The sequence below is a fragment of the Protopterus annectens genome, chromosome 8.part0 (genome assembly GCF_019279795.1).
Source record: "Protopterus annectens isolate FY-2018-M chromosome 8.part0, PAN1.0, whole genome shotgun sequence".
NCBI lineage: Eukaryota > Metazoa > Chordata > Ceratodontiformes > Protopteridae > Protopterus > Protopterus annectens.
In genome coordinates, this window is record NC_056741.1 from 450846031 (window position 1) to 450873723 (window position 27693).

General features: G+C 37.1%; 1 protein-coding gene across 1 annotated transcript in view; it reads left to right on the forward strand.

The window, feature by feature from the left end:
- NPR1 (natriuretic peptide receptor 1) overlaps positions 1–27693 on the forward strand; it is a 3300976-nt gene that overhangs the window by 1213805 nt on the left and 2059478 nt on the right. The window contains exon 4 of the mRNA XM_044079969.1: positions 7596–7731. Within this exon, the coding sequence (XP_043935904.1) occupies positions 7596–7731 (136 nt within the window). The remainder of the gene's footprint in view (positions 1–7595; positions 7732–27693) is intronic.

Below are 27693 nucleotides of genomic sequence, written 5' to 3' on the forward strand. Positions count from 1 at the left end.
AGCAAACCTTTATAAAGATAATTGTAACAACCACAGCAGCACCATACAATGCATGGAATAACACCATGTACACAAGAGCACTAACAATTCCTGTAATATGACTAATGCATTCCCCCAGCAGACCATATATGCACAACAGAAGAGAACTGTAGATCAAAATATATCAGATGAACACCTTTCTGATAATTTTGACATTGCATTCTTTGTTTGTAAAGCTGTATTACTAGGCACTTATAGGTTCATAGGTTGGTACTAGGCTATCGGCCCTAGGGCCTATACAAGCCTAGCCATAACAATTCCCTGGCTATTTCTTCCCACACTATTTACTTCCCTGGACCCCTGTCTAGCAGGGTGACTGACATGATCCCCGGGATGAATTTCCTTTCTCCCATCCAATCATCAATGTTCCTTTTGAAGAGAGCCAAAGAGGCGCTCTGCTTGACATGTATAGGCAGTCTATTCCAGAGTCTGGGGAGTCTCTGGGTCAGGAACCTATCCCTCCAGCATGTTTTATTTATTGTGATGACAAGATTTAGATCCCTGGAGCATGTGACTCTGAGGGATTGGGATTTCTTTAAGTGTAGCATGTCCAACAGCTCTGGGTTTGACATGGCCTTGTATGTTAAGCAGAGTTCGCTTCAGAGTAGACGATATGTGACAGAGTATAGCTGGAGTTTTTTAAGGCGGTCAGCATAGGGCATCTGCTTTAGGCCTGTGATTCTTTTAGTGAGGTATTTCTGATGCCTTTCCAGTTGTTGCAGATGTCTTGAGAGGTACATACCAAATGGGGCATTGTATTCTATAATAGGTCTAATGAGGGATGAGTACAGTGGGACGATGACTTCCTTTTTCTGGATGAAAAGCCCTTAGTGATGAGGTGTGCCAGATAGAAGGATTTCCTGACTGTTATGGCAATGTCCACCTGTGTCCCTTAGTCTCTTATCACACTTTCGGTGTTTAGTGTACTGCTACCTATGTAATAATTCACGGGTACATGTTTTTTCCCAAAGGGGATAACTATACATTTCTTGGCATTGAGCTTGAGCCCATGGCTCTGGCACCAAGCATCTGTTTCTGTAAGGCCCTTTTGCTTTGTATTCACATAATTTGGGGATTCAATAATGGCTCCCAGTTTGCAGTCATCTGCGAACTTTCTTAGCCAGAGTCCCTTAGTGTTGGCCTGTACTTCAGAGAAGTAAATGCCAAACAAGAGAGGTCCCAGGAATGAACCCTGAGGTACTCCACTTGTCACTTGTCTGGAGCTGGATTTGGAGTCAGCTACTTTTACAGTGTGGGTTCTGTCAGTAAGCCAGTTGGCAACCCATCGAGTGATGTACGGATTAATGCCCAGCTTAGTAAGTCTATCTATGATTCCAGAGTGGGGGATGGTGTCAAAGGCCTTGGCAAGGTCCAGATAGGCTGTGTGGACTGCCTTACCCTCATCCACAGCTCTGGAGACTGATTTGAAGAAGTCAGTAAGGTTCAGGAGACAAGATCGGCCCTTCATGAACCCAAACTGGGTGGGGTCCAGTGTTTTAAGGTTGCCAATGTCTTTGTTTATAGGTTCCATGATAATACATTCCATGGCCTTGCAGATCAGGCTCATCAGACTGATGGGGCTGTAGTTCCCGGGATCCAAGGTGGAGCCCCCCTTGTGGAGTGGGATAAATGTCGCTGTGCGCCACTCAGTGGGCATGAAGCCTGAGGTGAGGGTATAATTAAACATGACACTTAGGTGAGGTGCCAGTTCATTTTGTAGTTCATGTAGTACACAGCCTGGGATGTCATCTGGTCCCATGGATGCTGTATTCTTAGCTTTGGAGAGTACGTTTTTTACCTGTGTGGCCTTTATTACCGGAATTTGGCAATCTTTCAGTATTGAGATGGGCCATTTAGGGGCTGAGAGGGGGGGTGAAGTTGGCATTGAATCGATCTGTCAGGATACTGGCAATATCCTTGGGATCTGTATATTTAATGCCATTCTGTTGTAGCTCAGAGCAGATTTGAGCATTGCCATTTAGATTCTTGACATAGTTATAGAATGCCTTGTGGTTGTCTTTGGAATCGTTGGCAATTTTATTTTCGTAACTAGCTTTGGAGGATTTTATGAGGGATCTCAGCTTCTTACTGAGGCTGGTAAGGGAGTTTTTTGCATCCTGGGATTTTACTCTTTTCTGCAACAGTTTTTTCCTTTTGTTGTAAAGTTTGTTTATGGCAAGGGACCACCAGATTGGCTTCCTTTTTTTGGAGGCGAGCATCTTGGTTCTATTTGGGATGGCACAATTCATGCATGAGTGGATATGCTCGTACAGGGCCTTAGTGTAGGACTCAACAGTCGAACTTTCATTTCCCGTCTGCATGGGTGTCATGAAGTTTGTAACTTCTGACTTGAGTAGCATGAAGTTGGCCTTGGAGAAGTTTTTTATGGAGGTTTCCTTACTGGGGGGTGAGGGTGGGATGTGGATGTTAAGGGTGATTAGCTTATGGTCTGACCTGACCAATGAGGGGTGACCATAGGTGTGGAGCATTGATTTCCCATGTTGGTAATGACCAGGTTTAGGATATTGGAGCCCCTGGTGGGACTATGGATTATTTGATCCAGGGCATTGGAATTTATGAATTCCAAGAACCGTTGGGGAAAGGTGTTGGTGCACGTGTAGTTTTCCCAGTTAATGGCAGGGTAGTTGAAATCACCCAGTATTAGGGTGTTTGGTTGTATATTAATATTTTCCAGTATGTTTAGAAAGGTGTAGTAAGAATCTTGGGGCATGGTGGGGGATCTGTATCAAGCTACAATTTGGAATGCAGTCTTACCTAGTGTTAGTTGCACCTGAAGAATTTCAGATGCATTGCGTTGGGCAACTAACCTGGTGGTGTGAATATCCTTGGTGAATATGGACATTCCTCCACCTGGTTTGGTAGCCGAAAAGTGTGGTAAGAGTTGTAGCCTGGTATTGCAGGCATGCTCTCTGGAGCCTTGAACCAGGTCTCAGTTACTGCACAGATATCGATGTTCTCCATTTTTAGGAGTGCCTTGAGAGAGTGCATTTTGAGGTTTAGACTTCTAGCACTGAGTAGCATTACTTTCAGATTTTGCATGCTTGTACTTGTTATGGTGGTAGTTTTGTCCTTTGCAGTTTACCTGAAAGAGGCACTATAGGGGTAGCAAGAGCCTTAGCCAGTAATCTGAATACCAGGGGCAACGGGTGCAGACCATCTCTGGCAAAGCATTGTGGTCTGTCGATTATGTCATTCCAGGCAGACAGATACTGGATCCCCTTTGAGTGACACCAGAAGCTTAGCCAATTGTTGAAGTCATCATTTTGTCCTTATATTGTGGTGTCATTCTGGGCAAAGGCAGGATGCTACTCAGGGCTAGGGTCATACCTGCCTGGGCCACATGATCTGAGAGCTCTTCCATGTCTCTTTTCATGTAGTCCAGGGAGGTATGTCTCAAGTCATTCACTCCAACATGAACAATGACAGAGTCATATTTGTACTTGTTGTGGAGTGACTTGAGTGTATGCATTATGTGGCGGATCCTGGCACCCGAGAGGCAGCTCACTGTAATTTTCTCCTTGTTCAGACTGGTGAGTGGGACATCAGAGTGCCTGACTATAGAATCACCTATGAATAAAGTGTTAGGTACATTGTCTTGCCTTAGGGGCTGTTGCTGGGTGGACACTGGTGTTGTGAGCTATGTGACACTTTGGTTGTGATTGGTGTTTGTTTGTGTTTCAGCTTCGGAGGTCATTGTTGCTTGGGCAGGTTACAGTTAAGGGCCTCCACATATGTGGATTTAGTATTGCTATGTGTGGGTGTTGGTGGTTTGAGTTTAGAAGGGCTATGTGTTGCTTGAGCTGTAGTGCAGGTGTTAACCTTCTCCTCTTGACTGTCTAGCACAATCGTGGGTGGAGAGACCGTTGCTTCCAGTTTGGCTATGTAAGTGCATCTCTCACAGGTTGTAGTGTTAGGTGGTAGGAGGAGAGGGTTGTCTGTGTAAATGAGGCAATTGCTGCATTGCCCCAGTATGCTGAGATTCACCAGGTGGACAGGGGAAATCAACGGAAGCTGACCCTTGGACATGCTTGGTTTGGTGCTTTTTTTTTTTTTTTAAGTACAGGAGCAGTTTTCCCTTACCTTAGCAAGGTACTTTGCAATTATAGGCTGTTTAGTGCCTATGATTAATTTCTCCTTATTAATAAGGAGAGTTGAGTGCTTGTATCAGTTTAAAGCTTCCTAGTGCGTTCCAGCAGGTTTTAGAGTAAGTGCTAGTCACAGGGATGCTTAAAGGTAAGATGAAAAAAAAAAATGGTTAATCCTAAACACTGCAGTGTGCACTAGAGAAGTTAGATGTGAAAGTAGATAATTTAAGTTTTACCTGTCTAAAAAGTTAAGTTTTAGTGGGGAGTCACTATTTTTAAAACTGCAAGATAGATTGACAGGGGGTGATCACTTTTGTATTCTGGTACTATGGAATACAGTAGAATGGCCAATATATTTAAATAGTTGAAGGGGAGTGATTTCACAAAATGATAATTTTGTGCTTACTCACACAAGCCAGTGAAAGCAGAGAGGAAATGAGATATATGCTCAAATTAACATAAGAGGCAGGCAGCTAGAAAGACAGTGGTATTTGGAAACAGAGCTGTGGTGTCTTTTGAAGTTTTAATATGCAGTTAAAAGCAGAACACAAGCACAACACAAGGTAAAGAGGTAAAGAAAACAAATCACAGCACTCAAAATATAAAAAGGCAATAAACCAATACAAAATACAACAAATAAAAAGCAAACCAACCTTTCCCTCACAGCAAAGTGTAGCAGAGTCTGGGTGAGCCTTTCCAATAAAGCTCTGAAATGTTTTATTTTTCCCCTTAAATAGAAGGTTTAGTTCCTAGCTCTACCCCCTCAGTTCACATATGATTAACCTTAAGTGACCTCTTCTATCTTTTGTAGGAGTCCTTAATTGATCAGTTCTAATTTCTGCCTGACCCACAAGAAACAGAGCTGTGGTGTCTTTTGAAGTTTTAATATGCAGTTAAAAGCAGAACACAAGCAAAACACAAGATAAAGAAAACAAATCACAGCACTCAAAATATAAAAAGGCAATAAACCAATACAAAATGCAACAAATAAAAAGCAAACCAACCTTTCCCTCACAGCAAAGTGTAGTAAAGTCTGGGTGAGCCTTTCCAGTAATTCTAGTCTATTGAGTATTTTTTCCCAATTTCCAAGAATTGCAACCAATAGACTTGCATCAACAGACCCTACATTCTCACAACCCTCTCTTGAGAGGATGCAGGCCTTATGATTTTGTCTTAAAAGCCAGAATGAACAGTTTGTCAAGTCAGGAATAGGTGGCTCAGTAGCTCAGGAGAGAAAATAATAAGATTTGACCCAGGACTAAAAAATGACCGGACACTCCCAGATCATATAAAATAGTGAATATCTTGATGACCTCACGTCAACAACTAGATGATCATTTTTGTTCCTACCATACAATCTAACAAATGCTGTCTAATATGCAAAGTTTTAAATAATGTAAATTCTGCCATAGATGTGTGCAAGGGATTATGCCACGTGCAACCTAATTCCTGCTATTCCTATCACTAAATTTAAATTGGTGTATTCTTCAAACTGCTTTTTTGTCAGTGTGTATAATTACTTGAGTAACCACATAAGCTTTAGGATGGTGGGAAGTTTGGGTTGCTTACTATCTTCAGCAACGTCCTGTTAAGAAAAAAATGGTACTTGTATACTCCATTTTATGAAGTGGGAGACATTACAAATCATTTAAACTCAAGACTGAGTTTGTGGAATTGTTTCCATGATAACAAATGGGAACTATTAAGTTGCATGTAATCTCTTCTTGACATATCCACACCATAAATAATATTCTTTTGCATCCAATTTACCCAACCAATGGGAATATTCTCTAATATCATTATAACAAATATATTCCAGCAGTTCTAGTGTAGGATTTCCCATTTACCCTACTTCCAGCATTCTTAGGCTAACCCCATTTCCAAACCACCTGGATCCTAAATCTTGTTAACCCCCCTCTCCTATCTTACACCATCTAAGTACAGAAAACCTAAAACCTAATATTCTGATTAAAACCAGATTGGTCTTGGATTAAGCCTAGGGCATATTACTTGCCACTTTACTGTAAATTAGGGACTCCCAATTCCCATCCTCTTGTGCTGTCATCAACAAGGTTTTCCTACTCCTCCCATAAGTAAGCTGTATAAATTTTCTGGAGCTAATTTATTGCTTTCTTTATCCTTAGCCACCTGCTAAAATGTCTGGAGATGAATAATATCTTAGATTACCATTTTCAAACCTTGAATTTTTGGAAAAAAAGGCAATTTAGGCCTAACTCAAATATTAGTCTTACTTTCCACATAGCCCAATAATCTTTAACAGAAATGCCACACTATCTAAAAGAGAAGATCACAGTAATTATTCCCAAATACTCTACTACATTACCTATGATAAACTTGTGTTAACACCTGAGCTAAACTCTTGTAGCCACTTAACATTTAAGGGAAACAATAGAGACGTCTGCTCATTAAGAGAAAAACCTGATAACTCAATGTGCTTCCTAGTAATGTGAAGAATACTAGTCAATGCCACTTCTGAATGCTTCGACCAAAGAATCCCTTTGCCTGCAAACCATGGCAGTGAAAGAGATCTGTTGAATTAAGAATGAAAACAGTAATGTGAGTTTCTCTGTGTGTGTGTGTGTGTGTGTGTGTGTGTGTGTGTGTGTGTGTGTGTGTGTGTGTGTGTGTGTGTGTGTGTGGGTGTGTGTGTATATGTGTTTGTGTCAACTTCTGTACTTTAATGTAGTGATAATATTACTTATTTTAGGTGAAAGTACTGCCTAAAAATTCTTTCCTATATCAGTGTTATTAATGAAGGGGAAGGCCATGTTAATAACAGTTATGTGGCTCCCTGATAGCCATATGGACTGGTCTGGTACTACCATTGTGGCTTTACATGAATGCCACTGAAAAAGGTGACACAGTGCCAGGCTGCCAGCCCCATGGTACAGAGGGATTAAGCACTGACTGTGACCCAGATTAACTGGCCTGCATCATGGTTTAAAGGCTTAATAAGGCCCATGGACCAGTGCACTTTCCCAACTGACAAATTATTAAAAAGACAAAATCTGTGATCCAATAGATGACTTAGCCAGCCTACCAAAGACCCACAGTTTTAACATTTAATTGTAAATAAATCACTACAAAGGGGAGTTTAGTAACTTGATGTACAAAGCTGAATGTAGACAGGCTTTCCTTACTATTCCATTCATCACATCCATTAACATCAAAAGATACAATATGAAAGGACATAAAATATTTAGATGTGTAAGTACTTATGTTTAATTATTTTTGACAGTGTATTACTGGTTCAAGTTATGGTATTCCACAAAGCCTTGTTGATAAAAGGATGTGTACATGTTACTATGACCTGAATACAGTATTCTAAGACAGTGTTTAACAGTATTCCTGATATAACTGAATACAGTCTACACAATTTGCTGATATGCCTTGATGAATCACTAAAATTCTATTTCTGCTTTGTTTTAGGTAAATTTATTTGCTGGAGCATTTTATGATGGGGTTCTGCTGTATGCCCATGCAGTGAATGAAACACTCATTGATGGAAAGATCAATCCAAATGGAACAGTAATCACAAGGCAGATGTGGAACAGAACATTCCATGGTATTTCCTGCTCACTTTTCATTTTAGTGAATTAGTTTTGGTCACTGAATGTGTGAGAATAGACATCTGAAATATTTGTATGTACAAACTAGATAAGACTGTATTATGATTTAAATCTCTGCTTATTATATCCATCCATTCATCCATTCTCAACCCATTTTCCTATTTTTGCACATGGGGTCAGTTAGTATATAATCTGCTTTTAATGCTTTTCCATGAGGTAGCAAGCATATTTTTCTTGACAGCTTAGATCATTATGGATGACTTCCTGGAGGTATCTGATTACTTTTTTATGGCCCAATAAATTGGAGACTGGTTGGTTGGTGCAAGGAGACAGCATGGCCAAATTCAAGTTAACCTGAGCTTTGGTGACTTCCGAGTTAGTTATATTAGAGAGAAAGATGCACCAAGGCACAGGCACTGCATGGGTGTAGGAATTCCTCTACATAAATAACGCTGAAGGGTTTCCATTTGGGTCTCCTGACTGTGACTAGCTGTCTTTGATGTCTCAGTATGATGTGAGATGAACCACACCTCTTTCTTGACCCATAACATGATTGACAAGTTATAAACATCAAAGAATAAAAGTTTTGTGTGGTAGGACTGCTACATAACTGCATGCAGTTAAGATGGAAAGCTGTAGGTTAGTGATTATAGTATAAAATGAACACAACCAGCCCAGGTACTTTCTTCTGACGCTAAGAGACTAAAGGTGGATGTAGCAGGGGATGATTTCCCACCTACTGTGTGTTTCTAGCTAACTGAAGGTATAATTTCTTACTGGCTACTTCTTTTCAAATTGTTGGCTACTGTATATGCCCATCAGTCAGTGAGGCATGATTTCTAGAATTACAATCCTTTCTACTTTGGTATCAGCAGTGGCATTTACCATTTTTACCTATTCCAGTAATTAGCAGCCTGATTTCTGAGATGTATATATGGACTTTCCAGACACAACCTTCCAAAGCAGTTGGAGATGTAATAAGCAATATTTTTGTGTATTTAAACCATGAGTTTTGCTTTGATCTATGCTTTTCCTCATTGGTCATAATGGGTTAAAGTACTTATAGCAATGATAACAGCTGCTGTAACAAGAGATCAATCACAGAACACTGTTTTTCTTATTGTCAGTAGCTGTCAAGAAGAAGATAATTAAAAGTAGTTTCTTCTGTATTATGGTTGTCATCTTGGGGTAATGAAGGTTAGAATGGTTTCCCATAACGGCTGAACACTGTTATTATGAAGGATGTATTGAAAACAATGAACAAGTGAGTCTTACTATAACTATCTAGAGGGTTAAAAACAGAAGCCATCACTAAAGTTGCCCAGTACATTTGTCTCTGTCTCCTGCTTATGGCATATGCGTATGCACAGTTGTGTTTCAGTAAATATTTATCATGCTTTGTGGCCCTCTGGCAGGTGTCTTTTTGGTTTTGCACTATTTTTGGCCCAGTTCTATTCATTGTTCATTAAAGTTATTTTTCTTGGTCACCCTATAGACTCATTCATTTCTTGGGTTAAGAGCTCTGTGTCCTTTTGGTGGGGTATATGTGTGTGTGTGTGTGTGTGTGTGTGTGTGTGTGTGTGTGTGTGTGTGTGTGTGTGTGTGTGTGTGCTTTTAAAGCCCACTCCCCTCTACCTGCTCATTAACATCTAAGGGATTGGCACACAACTGGCCTTTGCAATGCATGTCCACGCCTGTGCATGGGACATGATCTATTGATTAAGCCCCCTTGTAGACAAGCACCCCTCTGTCTACACTGAAAAATGTATTACATGGGGTACAATCTATTGTTCCAGCATCCTTATAAACAAGCACATTTGTGTCTAATCTGGATAACAGGAAAAGTATATGAGCTTGTAAAAGAATGCAATGTGGCATTCAAGATGAATGACAAAGATGCTCTTAGTGTGGCAAGGGCAAATCTAAAGATAGGGATAAGGGAGACAAAACGGGAATATGGAAAGAAACTACAAAGCCATTTCCTCAACATGGGGGACTCCAGGAGTATGTGGCAAGGAATAAAGGCCATAACTGAATACAATCCAATATTAGCTCAATGTGAGGACAGCACAGAATTCCTGGATAGGCTGAACACCTTCTACAGCAGATTTGAGGAGATGGACTGCTCCAAGGCAATGTTACTCCCTAAATACCCAGGTGATGAAGTGCTCATTCTAAACCAAGCTGAGATGAGAAAGAACCTGTGTCAGGTGAATCCAAGAAAGTCTTCTGCGCTGGTCAACATCTTGAGTAATATATGTTAAAGGACTGTGCTGAACAGCAAAGCACTGTACTTATTGATGGATGTATGTAATATCGCCCTCATCCAAGCGAAGGTACCGAAGTGCTTTAAAAATACAAAGATTATACCACTACTGAAGAAAGCCACTCCCTCTAGCCTTAATAAGTATAGACCAGTGGCCCTCACATCCATCGTCATTAAAAGCTTTGAAAGGTTGATCAACAAACACCTGACCGCATACCTTCCAACACTTGAGCCACAGCAGTTCACATACCGTGCAAATCGCTCCATGGCAGATGCCATCTCTGTTGCACTGCATCTCACAGTTGCACACCTAGAAAATAAGGACAGTTATGTCAGAATACTGTTTATTGATTTCAGTTCAGCATTCAATACAGTGATCCCACAACAGCTAATAGAAAAACGTGTCCCCTAGGTGTTAATAACCACTTGTGCAACTGGATCCTAGACTTTCTGACCGGAAGATCCCAGAGTATGTGTGGGCAAGACATCCTCAAAGGGCATCACTGTCAACACAGGAGTACCCCAGGACTGTGTGCTAATCCCCCTACTGTTTACTATCTTGGCCCACAACTGTAAAGCCAGATTTAACACCAATCGCATCATTAAGTTTGTGGATGACACTACAGTCGTGGGCTTCATCAGCAAAGGAGAAGAAAAAGCTTACAGGAAGGGATTTATTTGACTGAATGGTGTTTCAAGTATAATCTTGACCTCATAATGGACTTCAGGAGAGTACAACCAGCTCACTCTCCTCTCATGATAAATGGGGAGGTAATGTAAAGGGTAAAGAACACAAAATTCCTTGTGGGTCTATATAGTAGAGGATCTTTCTTGGACAGCACATAGCAGTCACATAGTAAAGAAGGCCCATCAATGCCTGCACTTCCTGAGGAGACAGAGGAAAGCAAGGCTACCTTCCTCTATCCTCTCCACCTTCTACAGGGTTAACATAGAAAGTATCCTAATGTGCAACTTCACAGTGTGGTGTAGAAGCTGTTCAGCTGCAGATCAAAATACCCTACAAAAGATAATCAGAGTTGCAGAGAAAATAACAGGATCCAAACTTCCAGTGATAAAGGATCTATACACAACACACTGTTATGACAGAGCAACAAAAATGACAAGTGATCCTGCTCACCCTGTTTTTGAGCTGTTCACAAGCCTGTCATCTGGCAGAAGATGCCACAGTGTATGCTATAAAATTACCAGGTTCAAGAAGATTATTTCCCTCAAGTTATTAGACTCTTCAGCTTTGGTATTAATCTCAGGGATGTGAGACACTGGCAAGTCTTGTGATAACTAAACAACAGTGTAACAACAGTAAGACATCACAACCAACTTTTCAGTTTTCAAGAAAATGATGTGCAATACAAACTGCTAGATATTCTCATAATATAGAGAACATGAGAATTACATTATGTAATAAGTACAGGTGCAATAAGGAACCAATCAGTTGTTATAGTGGTGTATAGAATAATTGTAGTAATAATATAACTGTCTAAGAAAAAGGTAAATGTTAGGTCTGATGCATGTGTAATTGTATGTATGTATATATATATATATATATATATATATATATATATATATATATATATATATATATATATATCTTCTAAGCATGTGTAATTGTATGTATGTATTTCTCTTCTCAATTTGAGCATGATGCATGTAATTTCGTTTAGACTTCACTTGTGGTGTCAAAATGACAATAAAGTTTACTTTGACTTTAACTCTATGCTGAGGATTCTATTACATGGGATATGATCTATTGTTCCAGCCCCCCCCCCCCCTTGTAGACTAGACCAAGGATTCTGTTATGGAGTGTGTGCCTGGAGGACATGCTCCCAACAGAACAAAACTGAAATGACTATGCCTTGTCATTCCTCCCCACACTAAGTACAATAGCTGGGAGAACCAAAAATCAAACTCTAGTCAACTGGGTTATAGTCATGGCTTTACCTCACTGTGTTAACAGAACAGGAGACAAGTGCCGTTTCTGAGACAAAATGAATTACCATGAACCCAGAGGAGGATCCTTTAATATATTAAATTTTAAGAAATCTTTACAAGTTGCATTTATTATATTGAAGATGTTACTGTCTGTCTAGGACACTTTTTAATAACTTTATTTTTATTTGACTTTTTCTATCATTTTGTGTTTGTTTATTTATTGTTTAGTTTTATTTGTTCCAGTGTTTGATTATATTGATGATATATTAGTGGGGAATATCTTGACACTTCCTTTTTGTTTTGTCCCCATATGCTGTTTACCATCTAATTTGGCTTGCCCTGTTTTCTTCTGTTTTTCTCTATCACCAGTAGGGGGATTAGAATGAATTTGCTGATGATTATGGTAACAGGCTTTTTTTTGATCACTCCCAAACATATAGTCTCTTTCTCTCTCTCTCTCTCTCTCTCACACACACACACACACACACACACACACACACACACACACACACACACACACACACACACACATCTACTCAGTACAGCATGCCAGCTTGCTGTACTGTTCTACTTATTATGATTTGTATATCTTCTTCTTCCAGTTGACAACTGTAGGAAAGATGTCCCCATATGCTTCATTCTTATTTCCCCAAGGTATTTTGGTTACCAGGCCTATGCTTAGACCCAGAACACCAGCATAATGAGCAGATTCATTGCATAGAAACAGTATCTAGATTAGCCATGGTGGAGCGAGGAAACCATTAGTGATTGCTTTAATTATAGCTATAATATACTATTATTTGACAGTAGCATAGTCAAAACTGAAACACATTTTTGTAAGACTTTTAAGGGCAGCATTACTGCCACAGGAAGGTAGGAGTTCTCTGTTGTCTGTTACATTCTTGGATAACAGGCAGCTGAATGCATAGGATACTGCTGGCAGCTATAAAGAAAGCTCTGGTTGATTTTTTGCATGACACCTCTGATTTATGTAGAGTAGGAAGAACAAGTAATTAGTTCTGACACTTGGCTTGCTTAATTTTAAGGCAGTAATGCAACACACCTGTGTCACCAAGGACTGCACGTCAGTTATTATTATGACTATTGGGAGGATGGATAAAATAATTTCCTCTCAGAGTACACACCAGTCAAATGCAGTATTAAACTTTATTCAGGCTTTATTCAGACTAGCCACTTTGAGCTATTGTATTCATGTGCTTCTGATGTTTGCAACTGGAAAATGTTACATTTGACTCCTAAAGTTGTTGGAGACTGCCAAACCTGTTTTTTATTTTATTTATTGTGTTTGTTTACTGACAAAAGTCTGTCTGAACAAAGCCCCTTTGCAGCAGATACTCAGGGAGAAAAGCTCCAGATTGATACATGTAGTTAGTACACAGATTATTATAAAAAAATTGTAAGTACAGCAGATAGTACAGGATATATTCAAGATTAAACAATGCACACAAGCTGAATCAGTTTACATATAGTTGTGTGCAGACAGCTTTCATTATTGCAGCCATCACACCCTACAAGCATGACCCTGTTCCAGTTAGTCAAAATATATGTTTAGACAGCCTTCCATGCATTGTGTGGAGGACACTAAAAGGAAATCATTTTTTGACTGAGAGTAATTAATGTACGTGTGTGTGTATAATTATATTTGTATACACACAACATGCAGTAGTGTGAGCATGTATGTACATATTCATGCACAGAAACACTCATATACAAGTACATACATGTCTGTGTATAACTGTGTGTGTGTGTGTCCATGCGTGTATAGTGTGTTTGTATATGGACAGCTATTTCTTAAACCCGAGTAGGCAACTGTTCCTTTGTCTGTGGGAACCCTGATGCACGTCCTCTATCCTCCATATAACAACAACATGAAAATGTCCAACCTTAATTAACAAAATGATTTTCCTTCTTTGTTCCTGCTACTAGAATCCCATGCATAAAGACTTAACTATCACTCTCTTTCATTCTTTACCCCCTAGCATGTAACCTTTGTGCGTTGTACTTTGGTTTTATGTGAAACATCATTAACTTTATTTTATTAATTTTTCAGCTGATTAGACCCATTAGCCCCAAACATTAAAGTTTATTGGTCATGTAATGAAGCCAGTATTAAATAGCAAACCTCTTGGAGTCGAACACAACCTCCTTACCATATACAATGCCACATTATACAATTTTTAAAGCAAAAAGTGTGTTGGTTTTGCATTTTATTTGATTTGTAAGGAGAGCCTCTTGAAATTATTTTCTTAGAACTGATAATCCCTGCCATGACATCTTGAAAGACTGAACCTAAATGAATGTATCAATAACTGTATTTCCATGTTAAATGTATCAAAAACAGTTTCTTTTTAGAAATGCAAGTTCTTAACTAGTTCTTGCAAATCCAGCAATAAAGCAGGTGACTCTCTTTAACTATTTCTCCAAAAGATGGAACTGTATTCCCCAGCACATTATAACCACCGCCAACTCATCTCACTTAAAAAAAAATCCTAAAACAAGTACCTCTGTAACAATTGGCTTTGCCCATGCTCCTGTCCAGGATAAGCCTTTTCACTACCCAGCTACTCAATATGCTCTGAACATGTATCCCTTGCTTATAGTCACTTACTTCTAATTCTTAATCACTTAGTTTCTGCTAACTGAATGACTGAATGAGCAAATTTGAATTGCTCACAATTTTATTTACAACTGTAATATGACATACACAATCCATCCTCTGTAACTTTTTGAATATCTATGAAATGTGTATACTATATTTCTTATATTCTGTTCATCTATGACAGGAAATTCTGTACATAGAAAAATTCCATATTGTAATCAGTAGTATATGTTATTTGGAAAATTATTGCACATGATGTATATATTTTGCGTATTTGAAAAATTCTGTAATCTATTTCTGGAGCTTTTCTCCCCAGGCCTCTGCTGAAAATAGGCTTCTGCCCAGTTGGACTATCTTGGGAAACAAAAGTAAATAAATAAAATAAATACCTCACACTGAAAATGATCACATCATGATATAGTAGCAGTAGTGAGACCATGATGTAAATAAGATGCATCTTCTCTAAAGAAGTAAGTTATTTTAATTATCTGTAATATTTTGCAGGTGAATGTAAATTTTTGCTCAGTACCTACCAAGACATCATAGGGTGGTTGTGGAGAAAAATGGAGGAAGCAGTGAAGCTAAAAAGTCAAACAGCCTGCTATAATTTTTGTTCTTTGCAAACAAAGATGCTTCCAAACATGACCAATACACTTTAAGTGACTTACTCACCACAGGGCATGCAAGCGAAAACAGATGAAAGCTAATAGAAGACTAATGAATGAATCCTGGTAGCAGCTCATAGCTTTAATTCTCTCTGTTGTGCTGTCAGATGCTGTTTCCCTTCAGAATCATGCACAATGTACTTCCAGATTTTATTTTCCCTTCAGAATCCTCTGCACCATACTGCCAGATATTATTTGCCTTCAGAATTTATTGTGGCACCATTCAATGAATTGCAGCAACTGTTTTAGTGTGAGATGGCATTCACAGACAAAGGAGCATTTCAAGCATGGATTGGAAGGAAGATTGATGCCTCTCACAGAAACAGTGAGTGTGAAAGGAAGGGATTGATAGAATGAATAACTTTGTATCCTTCATTAAACCTAGTAGCATGATTACTTTAATGCTGGAACAAGCCAGTGACTACTCAGGTTTGTTGTGAAGCTTGTAGGTAACAGAATCTGGGGAAGACATTAAAACATGTATTGCCACTCTCTAAATATATGAAAAAGGCACAAACTCAGGTTATCATCATTCTTATTCAATGCAAACAAGCGATTAAAGGAAAACGATAGGGAAAAATGGTGTCCTATCAAAAGGATGTGTAAGGCATTGTAAGAAAAAAAAACACGGCTAAAAAAGAAATACATATTAGCACTGCTATTCCTACAGTTCCAGTTTGGGTTAGAACAAATGGCATTTTCTACCACACATTTGTCCTTCAAACAGTAAAAGTATGCAACTTTCCCACTTGTGATAATATTCACACAATAAGCAATTAATGGAAGAATGAACACTATAAAACTGAGTCCAAAATATTGATTTCTTAAAACACACAGACATTTGAAATAACAGAATACAGTGTAATGAAAAATTATTGTGAAATGAGCACATTATAAATAAAATTTGTAATGCATAGTGACTACGCCCCCTTCTCTGCAATGTGGAAGTTGTTTTCCCTGCACCCTATTTAAATAATTGCTGTGTAGCCGAAAGAAGTTACATTGCTGTAAAATATGGTACAACTGTGGTGCTATTGTAAATGAAGTAGGGGGATGTGTGAGTGAAGGGAATTACCTCCAGAACTGCAGGGCAGGAATTTTGCAGCAGTCTGTGTGCCGGAGAATAGTTATTTGAAGGATGAGTATAACATGGCCATACAAGTAAATAAAGACTTGTGTAGAGACCATTTTGCTGAAACAAATTATATATAAGTACATTTTTAAAGTTTAGAGCAGTTCCTATGTTTATCACGAGTGAACAGCACATAAATGTACTCCACTGGACCACTGCCACTATTATGGGGACAAAAGAAGTAGCTTCTATGGGAAAGTCGGACTGCAAGTCATTTTAGAAAAGGATGCAACTTTGAATGTCACTTAGAATGCTCAACAAAGACAAACATCATTGATGTCTAATCATCCTTCTTAAGACATTTACTCTGACTCATAGAAAGAAATGTGTTATATGACATATATTTTCTTGTCACTAGGTAATTGCATTTTTAAGGACATATACCCCATATGTTACAACCCTGTTTTTTTCCCACTTTATAAATATTCTATGATGCATGGTGCATTACTTTCCACTGATAATTTAAATTATCCACAACTTTAAATTAAGCATGGCATGGGCTTTTTGCATCAAGACCAGATCATTATTTTCATATTTAATAAGCATCCATTAAATGCAACGTTTTAGTCTTTCGAAACAAAACCAGCTCTCAAACCATTGATAGATGGAAGTGGATTCTTCACTGGTCTTCTAAATATGCAGTGTTTAACTGAAATATTCTCTCTAGGCATCTGCCCTTCATTTTGCAACAGTTTCTACTATTCAAACACTTGTTGGCGATGTAATTAGAGGAGTCTCTCTTTCTGTGACTCTCTATTTCCATGTGACAGTTCTGTTAGTAGCATTTCCAGTTAACCATGTTTCTGGAACTTTCATTTTGACATTGATGTAGTTCTCATATACAAATATTTGTGATTCCTTCTGTATAGCTTTATTTTTTACCCTTCAAATAACCTAGAACCTTAGTTCAACTGCTTCACCAACTACTTCAGATTTAGGCTGAAAACTTTGTTGTGTTTTATCATATTTTTGCTTCCTCCCTTTCTGACATACAGGTAGAAGATTTCAGTTTCATCAAGTTAATTCCAGCATATCCTTTAGATGGTACTGAATGTCAGGAATCAGAAGTATAGCGGAAGCAGATAATTTAATGAGTCCTTCAATGTAAAGTATTCCTATATTCCAAAAGTAGGAGATGACAACCCTTATCATCTGCCTTGGTACACCTCCTTAATTTTTTGCTGTTTTAATAGTTTTCTCTGTTTGCTCATTACACTGTGGAGAGTACGGACTATATGTTATATAAATTCCCATTCACACCCAAACTGTCTGAATTTCTCTGTGCTGTAGACCCCTTAAATTAAAACCTGAGTGGGAAAATTTGTCACATTCTAGAATGCTCATTGTCCCATCCCCCCTTTAAGTGACCACACTACACACATAAAGACATTTGATGACCTTTTATTAAACTCTATTATCCAGTGAAATATGTACACAAAAACCAACATTAATTATCTTCTTCAGCAATGATGATCTCCGGGCAGCGTCACCACTCACCCTGGATGAACTTAACCTCAAGGCAGTGTACCAGCTCACCCTGATACCTTCTCCACTGGGGCAGCGTACCTACTCATCCACATAAAGAGGTAGCGTACCTACTCACCTCACCACCCTACCAAACCATAAAGCAATAACCACCTTCTTATGGGGGGAACAAAAGAGGACAATCCTGTCCCTCTTCTTTGCCCCAAATTGCCCACATCTTCCATCCATATATAAAAGAGGAGGGTGGGAGGGCCACCAACTCATGCCAAATGTGCCTACTTACTTTAATCCCAAACCCTTAGTACTGTCAGAAGTCCCAACTACTCCTACCTCACTTCCTTTTACATCTCCTTCTCTCCTTAAACCTTTCACCATCACAAACCCACTATCCTAACCAGCTGCAATCCTTACCTTCTTTTCTACTACTATACCCTCCCCACACACCTTTACCCCCTTACTTGAGGGACCAGGACAACATAGCTTGTCCCAAACTGCATTTATATGAGTAATACTTGGACAGTAACCAGTACAAAGCAACCAAGAACAGAAAGTGATAATATTGTTAAATGTAGTCCACAATTGTGACAGTTAATGTTGGAAGAAATAGAAAAAGAGTAGTACATTTAAAGTGAGCATACATTCATAACATATGCCTTCAAAGTGACAGCCACATTAGTAGCAATTTCAAAAAAAGATATTACAATGTAATGGTCCATCATCTACAGCAGTCTAAAGTGTAACAAATTAAAATAAAAAGAAATTACTTTTTTGTATTGCATATTAGTGTGTGATCTTCCATCATCATGACCTAAATGATGTCTTGTAACACTCTTTTGACATGAAAAAGATACCTCCTTCAACCTTGTTAACAGCCTCAAGGACTCCAAGATTTAGAGATATCCCATTCTTGCTTTAAGAGTGTATGCATTATCAGACATCTCATATTTGAATCATCTGGGTATGAAGCAAAGGGAGTGGAGAGCAGGACTATCTCTAAGAAGGCCACATATTTGTGGGTGTTCCTTTTGGCCCAAAATCACATATTGTTTGTAAAAAAGATGACTTTTTATACATATTTATTTGGATTCAGTCCAACTTCTTTGCTCTTATTTATTAGTTGACTCAGTCTAAGCAGTTTAAAATATTTTTGATAGAAAACAGCTGGCCCTCTGGTACAGGTAGGATGTTCATTTCTACTAAATCCAAATAAGTTGGTTAGTATCCCAAATCCCAATTGGGTGACCAAAGAGTGAAGACAAAATGGCCTAGGGCTTGTATGTGTGCATATGTGTGTGTGTCTGTGTGTGTGTGTGTGTGTGTGTGTGTGTGTGTGTGTGTGTGTGTGTGTGAGTGTGTGTGTGTGTGTGTGTGTGTGTGTGTGTGTGTGTGTGTGTGTGTGTGTGTGTGTGTGTGTGTGTGTGTGTGAGAGAGAGAGTGTGTGTGTGTGTGTGTGTGTGTGTGTGTGTGTGTGTGTGTGTGTGTGTGTGTGTGAGTGAGAGAGTGTATGCATGCATGTATATATGAGTTCTGTTAATGCTATTGGAAGCTGAAAATGCTGATCCAAAATGTCAGAATTTCAAAAATGGTTGTGCAAGATTGCAGTACAGTTGGAATTGGGATTTTGCCTTTGTAGTGTGATCTCGGAGTTGGTGTATTTTATTAGTGGGAGGGTATGGGCACTTAGGGGTGCAGAATGGCTTGATGTTTTTATTATTTACTTTTTATATTTTATATTTCAGCATTTTGCATTCAAACATTTGTGTTATCAGTATTATGCCATATATATATATATATATATATATATATATATATATATATATATATATATATATATATATATATATATATATATATATATATATATATGGGTCTACGTCTGCAGACCGAAATTGCACTCTACTGAAACTTATATCAGTGAGATGAATCTGCCAAATCTACAGTTTAATGAAACTACAAACTACCAAACAATGAAAAACTAAATGTTGGATATTAAACATCTCTGCAGATACTCTACACATGTTAAAACTTAAAGTGAAAAACTTACCTTTATTGACATTTTTGCAGGAGGGCAAGCCCCCATGCACCCTCCGCACCCCCTTGTACATTTTTTATACCAGCTCTGATATCGCACTACAGTGGAGAAAAGGTAAGGTCCAGAAATCTGTTCAAAGTTCTTTTTTGGTGTTTTGCTTTGGTAGTTTGTATCTTCATTGAACTTTAGTTTTGGCAGATTCATCTTGCTGATTTAAGGTTCGGTAGAGTGTAATTTTGGTCTGCAGAAGTAGACCCGTATATGGGTGTGGTTAAGTTGGTCAAAACTCTGAAATTTTGACAAATGTGCAAGGAAAACAATTGAATTTTGTGTGTTTGTGTGTGTGTGTGTGTGTGTGTGTGTGTGTGTATATATATATATATATATATAGGTCTACTTCACAAATGCTCAACTTTCAATTGGTCGATGTAAGATTATGCTCAACAAGGTTTTAAGGTTGAAAGTAACTTTGCTACAAATATGCAACATAAATAAGAAATAAGATAAAGCTTGCTTAAATGTAGAAACAGAGTTTAGTAATATGTGATTAGCATCCATACTAAATGACTGTGGCTTAAAAAGATAAAGAACTTGCTTATGAGTGTATTACACACACGTCAAGAAAATGACTTCTTGCAGACTTGGCAAGAATGTAAAAATATCAGAAAAAAAACTAATCTGCTTTCTTTAAAGAATGGACAACTGGACATGTGTTTATCCACAAGGCGTTTTCTTGAAAAATATGCTTTTCTAAGAAAGTTTAAAAATATGCTTTTCTAAGAAAGTTTATGCACAAGGTGTTTCCTTATAAATATGCTTTTCTACTTATCAGCATTTGCGGAAGAACAGATATGTCAGCATTTGCGTCATCAAGGAGGTATCTTTCCAAAATCAAGAGGGAGTGCTTAACTAAAAATATATATAAAGTCTGTATTAAATCCAGTTATGTTAGGGGTATTGTTAGGGGCACATAGTCCTGAGGTAAATGTTATATCTCTCACATCATCTGTACTATATGAAAAGTAAAGTAGAACATTTTCTGAAGCTGTAACAGAAGTATGTGTGGTTTATTATAAAAGTTATTGGTTACTGCTCTTAAAGACAGGTGCTACAAAGTATATTCTCTCATCAGTGTATATTCTGCAAGTTTCTATATGCATCAGACTGTGAATTCAACTATAAATAGACTTTGACTTCAGCAGAATCCAGCCAGCAAGACTGAGTGTCTTAAGAAGACTTCAAATCCATCACAGTAAGCATCAGAGTAACAGCACAGTGCTTTAGCACCTTAAAATTAAAATTTCAATGGTGAGCCTACCTGCATTCAAACACAGAGGGAAGGGTAAGCCCTGCAGAGGGTCACTTCAGTCAAATTGCAGTAACTAACAGTTGTATGGATGTGTAATCTCTAAACAGAGGTACTCCAGTTTATGCAGCTTGCAGCAGTAAAGTTTTTTCAGACGTCTAAATCTAGTGAGACTAGTTCAGGAAAGCGCAGTGCCATAAATTCTCCAAGAAAAGGTGAATATCTACTTTCACAGCAGTCCGCTGCCTGTTGTGCTTCACCAGCTTCTCAAGTGACTTTGAAAAATTTCCAGCCATCAACAGCAACAGCCTGATCACCTGTTTTCTTGCTAACTGATAAGAATTTTTCTGTGTCACATTTTTAGTATGGATGCTATAAGATAGTTTGGATATTAGACAGTTTGGATGTTATTAGACAGTATGGATATTTTCAGATATAATTCAAGCAAATGTAAACCAAGCTTTAGTAAATTGCAATGCTGGTATACATTTTATTCTCACAGCATAAAGCAAACAAACAGTATTGCAGTACTACAGGAGGAGGGGTACTTTCTCAGTTTTACACTGACTGTGTGAGCAGTATAGCAAAAGGGTATAAAATAAAGCTACAGGAAGAAATATCTCATTCCTTCTTGATGATACTCTTTCAGGGGGGAGGAAAAAGCAGGTATTAGTGCATTAGAAATATTGGTAAACAGATTAAACCTGACAGGATAAGATATTTTACAAGTTGCTAATAGCTATCATTCTAGTTATTATTGTATTGTTTAATATTATAGCTATCATTCTAGTTATTATTGTATTGTTTAATATTAATTTGTATTTACAACCTGTTAAACTGTAAAGCTATACAAGAGATGACTTAAAATTGCTTTATTAAAGCTATACAAGAGAGAGTAAAGATATTGAAACATTGAGCAAGAATGGTCACTATTTTTTATTATGTTTTTGGCAAGACAATGTTGGTATGCACAAAGCATAGTTGCCTCTGGTGGAAATTTCACTAGATACTTGTAAACAAACATAAGAATTTTCTAAGATTTTGCTTCATGTTAATGTTGCTAAATTTGTAGATTGGATTATGTATAAATACAAAATAATTCAGTACAAATGAAATTAATGTCTAGTAACAAATATGTGTGAAAAACCATGTTTAAAAAAATGGGTCCAGGATAGCTGCTAGATTGAAATGCATGAATAGAAAACAGTCTGTGTAAATACATACTGTACAGGATACATTGTAATAAGTTCAAAAGTAATTTGTCAAGTTGTAATATTATCACTGATTTTAAATTGGAATCTTATTGGTTACCCCAGTTAAAGGAAAATTAAATATTGTATTCATACATCTAATGGACTAATATGTACATAACATTCTTTAGTATATACATCATGTTTTTTTTAAATCCTCAAGTATTAAATATACTGAAATAATTGCATTCAAGTATTTATTATCTAAGCCCAGTTCAGTACTTTATGTTCACTTCCCTGTCAACCAAGATATTAATGAGCAGTTCAGAGACATGACCACAATGTTATGGTTAAAATGACATTTAAACTGTATATTTTCAGCAGTGTATAAATGCTTGGAGTAGCACATAGTTCTTGTCTCTTATAGATATTAGTCTATCTCTAATCTTTTGATATAAAATAATCAATAAAAGTAAAGAGTTAATTCAACAAGTTGCAAAGAGTTAATAAAAGAGTTCTAAGTCATAAATTCATTTCTGTGATGCAGACACAGCTCATAACTGACGAAATATTTTCACAAAATGGCTTGCAAAAGAAAAAGTTATTAAATGTATTCAGTTTTAGTAGTAATACTTGATATAATTGTATTAATTATGTAAAATTGCATTTATGTGTATCAAAAGAAGACTAAAGATTTTGTTTCTTAATGTGTTTTCAATATAATGTGATCAAAACACATATCAGTATAAAGTGTTTTGAGTACGTTAAAAAAATAAAAAAGAGGGAATTGTAAGATTATGCTCAACAAGGTTTTAAGGTTGAAAGTAACTTTGCTACACATATGCAACATAAATAAGGGATAAGATAAAGCTTGCTTAAATGTAGAAACAGAGTTTAGTAATATGTGATTAGCATCCATACTAAATTACTATGGCTTAAAAAAATAAAGAACTTGCTTATGAGTGTATTACACATACATCAAGAAAGCTGACTTCTTACAGACTTGGCAAGAATGTAAAAATATCAGAAAAAACTAATCTTCTTTCTTTAAAGAATGGACAACTGGACATGTGTTTATCCACAAGACGTTTTCTTGAAAAATATGCTTTTCTAAGAAAGTTTATCCACAAGGCGTTTCCTTATAAACATGCTTTTCTACTTATCAGCATTTGCACAAGAACAGATGTGTCAGCATTTGCGCCATCAAGGCAGTATCTTTCCAAAATCAAGAGGGAGTGCTTAACTAAAAATATATATATAAAGTCTGTATTAAATCCAGTTATGTTAGGGGTATTGGTAGGGGCACATTTGTCCTGAGGTAAATGTTATATCTCATACATCATCTGTACTATATGAGAAGTAAAGTAGAACATTTTCTGAAGCTGCAACAGAAGTACATGTGGTTTATTATAAAAGTTATTGGTTACTGCTTTTAAAGACAGGTGCTGCAAAGTATATTCTCTCATCAGTGTATATTCTGCAAGTTTCTATATGCAACAGACTGTGAATGCAACTATAACTAGACTTTGACTTCAGCAGAATCCAGCCAGCAAGACTGAGTGTCTTAAGAAGACTTCAAATCCATCACAGTAAGCATCAGAGTAACAGTGCAGTGCTTTAGCACATTAAAATTAATTTTTCAATGGCGAGCCTACCTGCATTGGAACACAGCGGGAAGGGTAAGCCCTGCAGAGGGTCACTTCAGTCAAATTGCAGTAACTAACAGTTGTACGTATGTGTAATTTCTAAACAGAGGTACTCCAGTTTATGCAGCTTGCAGCAGTAAAGTTTTTTCAGACATCTAAATCCAGTGAGACTAGTTCAGGAAAGCGCAGTGCCATAAATTCTCCAAGAAAAGGTGGATATCTACTTTCACAGCAGTCCGCTGACTGCTGTGCTTCACCAGCTTCTCAAGTGACTTTGAAAAATTTCCAGCCATCAACAGCAACAGCCTGATCACCTGTTTTCTTGCTATTTGGTAAGACTTTTTTTCTGCGTCACATTTTTAGTATGGATGCTATAAGACAGTTTGGATATTAGACAGTTTAGATGTTATTAGACAGTATGGATATTTTCAGATATAATTCAAGCAAATGTAAACCAAGCTTTAGTAAATTGCAATGCTGGTATACATTTTATTCTCACAGCATAAAACAAATAAACAATACTGCAGTACTACAGGGGGAGGTGTACTTTCTCAGTTTTACACTGACTGTGTGAGCAGTATTGCAAAAGGGTATAAAATAAAGCTACAGGAAGAAATATCTCATTCCTTCTTGACAATACTCTTTCACGGGGGAGGGAAAACAGGTATTAGTGCATTAGAAATATTGGTAAACAGATTAAACCTGACAGGATAAGATATTTTACAAGTTGCTAATAACTATCATTCTGGTTATTATTGTATTGTTTAGTATTAAATTGTATTTACAACCTGTTAAACTGTAAAGCTATACAAGAGATGACTTAAAATTGCTTTATTAAAGCTATACAAGAGAGAGTAAAGATATTTAAAAGTTGAGGAAGAATGGCCACTATTTTTTAATATGTTTTGGCAAGACAATGTTGGTATGCAAAAAGCATAGTTGCCTCTGGTGGCAATTTCACTAGATACTTGTAAACAAACATAAGAATTTTCCAAGATTTTGCTTCATGTTAATGTTACTAAATTTGTAGATTGGACTATGTACAAATACAAAACAATTCAGTACAAATGAAATTAATGTCTAGCAACAAATATGTGTGAAAAAACATGTTTTTTAAAAAAAATTGGGTCCAGGATAGCTTCTAGATTGAAATGCATGAATAACAAACAGTCTGTGTAAATACATACTTTACAGGATACATTGTAATAAGTTCAAAAGTAATTTGTCAAGTTGTAATATTATCACTGATTTTAAATTGGAATCTTATTGGTTAACCCAGTTAAAGGAAAATTAAATATTGTATTCATACATCTAATGGACTAAACATGTACATAACATTCTTTAGTATATACATCACTGCGGTGGTGGTGGTGCTGCAGTAGCATTGTCGCCTCACAGTAAGATGTTGTCCCATTCGATTCTCAGTTAGAGCGTCTTCTGTGTGGAGACATGCGTGAATGGGCATACCTTCATTGAAGGTTGTGCATCAGAGCTGGCAACTCAGCATGTAAAAATCTACTGCCAATCATTAGCGGACTGGAGTTCCACTGTGGCGACCCCTAACCGGGAAAAGCCGAAAGACACAACAACATTCTTTAGTATGTACATCATGTTTTTTTTTAAATCCTCAAGTATTAAATATACTGAAATAATTGCATTCAAATATTTATTATCTAAGCCCAGTTCAGTACTTTATGTTCACTTCACTGTCAACCAAGATGTTAATGGGCAGTTCAGAGACATGACCACAATATTATGGTTAAAATGACATTGAAACTGTATATTTTCAGCAGTGTATAAATGCTTGGAATAACACATAGTTCTTGTCTCTTATAGATATTAGTCTTTCTCTAATCTTTTGATATAAAATAATCAATAAAAGTAAAGAGTTAATTCAACAAGAAGCAAAGAGTTAAAAGAGTTCTAAGTCATAAATTAAATTCTGTGATTGCAAAATAATAAATTAATCAAGTTAAAAATTAAAACTAAAGCAGACACAGCTCATAACTGATGAAATATTTTCACAAAATGGTTTGCAAAAGAAAAAGTTGTTAAATATAATCAGTTTTAGTAGTAATACTTGATATAATTGTATTAACTATGTAAAATTGCATTTTGACTTATGTATCAAACGAAGACTAAAGATTTTGTTTCTTAATGTGTTTTCTATATAATGTGATCAAAATACATATCAGTATAAAGTGTTTTGAGTATGTTAAAAAATAAAAAGAGGGAATTGTAAGATTATGCTCAACAAGGTTTTAAGGTTGAAAGTAACTTTGCTACAAATATGCAACATAAATAAGGAATAAGATAAAGCTTGCTTAAATGTAGAAACAGAGTTTAGTAATATGTGATTAGCATCCATACTAAATGACTGTGGCTTAAAAAACAAAGAACTTGCTTATGAGTGTATTACACACACATCAAGAAAGCTGACTTCTTACAGACGTGGCAAGAATGTAAAAATATCAGAAAAAAAAACTAATCTGCTTTCTTTAAAGAATGGACAACTGGATATGTGTTTATCCACAAAGCATTTTCTTGAAAAATATGCTTCTCTAAGAAAGTTTAAAAATATACTTTTCTAAGAAAGTTTATCCACAAGGCGTTTCCTCAAAAATATGCTTTTCTACTTATCAGCATTTGCACAAGAACAGATGTGTCAGCATTTGCATCATCAAGGCAGTATCTTTCCAAAAACAAGAGGGAGTGCTTAACTAAAAATATATATGAAGTCTTTATTAAATTCAGTTATGTTAGGGGTATTGGTAGGGACACATTTGTCCTGAGGAAAATGTTATATCTCTCACATCATCTGTACTATATGAGAAGTAAAGTAGAACATTTTCTGAAGCTGTAACAGAAGTATGTGTGGTTTATTATAAAAGTTATTGGTTACTGCTCTTAAAGACAGGTGCTGCAAAGTATATTCTCTCATCAGTGTATATTCTGCAAGTTTCTGTATGCAACAGACTGTGAATGCAACTATAACTAGACTTTGATTTCAGCAGAATCCAGCCAGCAAAACTGAGTGTCTTAAGAAGACTTCAAATCCATCACAGTAAGCATCAGAGTAACAGCACAGTGCTTTAGCACCTTAAAATTAAATTTTCAGTCGAGACCATATTATAGAACATTTGAATGTTCGAAAATGTGAAAAAAAAAACAAATAAACAAAACAAAAAAAAAAAAAAAACTAAGCAGTGCTAGCATGGAGGCAAGCACCCTTGCACCCCCCCCCCCTCAGTATTTAAATATACCAACTCTGAGATCGCACTACATTGCAGTTAAGGGAAATCTTCCCATTCTGCACTCTATGGAGATCCCCATTCAGACTGGTCTAGCTTTTAAAACTTCAGTCATATATAGATATATGTAGCTAGCAAGGGGGTGGAGGGTACAGGGGGCAAAAACCTGTAGCTTCCTTTTGTAGTTATTTTTGGATGCAGTGAGGGTATTTCTTGCTCATGCATAGTGCCATGTCAACATTTGCTCTGTCGACCTTTTGATGTCAATTTGATTATCAATATAGACATTAGAGTGTAGTTCCATATATATAAAATATGCACTGTATGTATCTTTCCCTGTCTTATCATACGCCTCTCCCCCTAGCCCCATTCCCCTTCAGAGGCTATTTGATGTAGGGAAATGCTGACAAATACA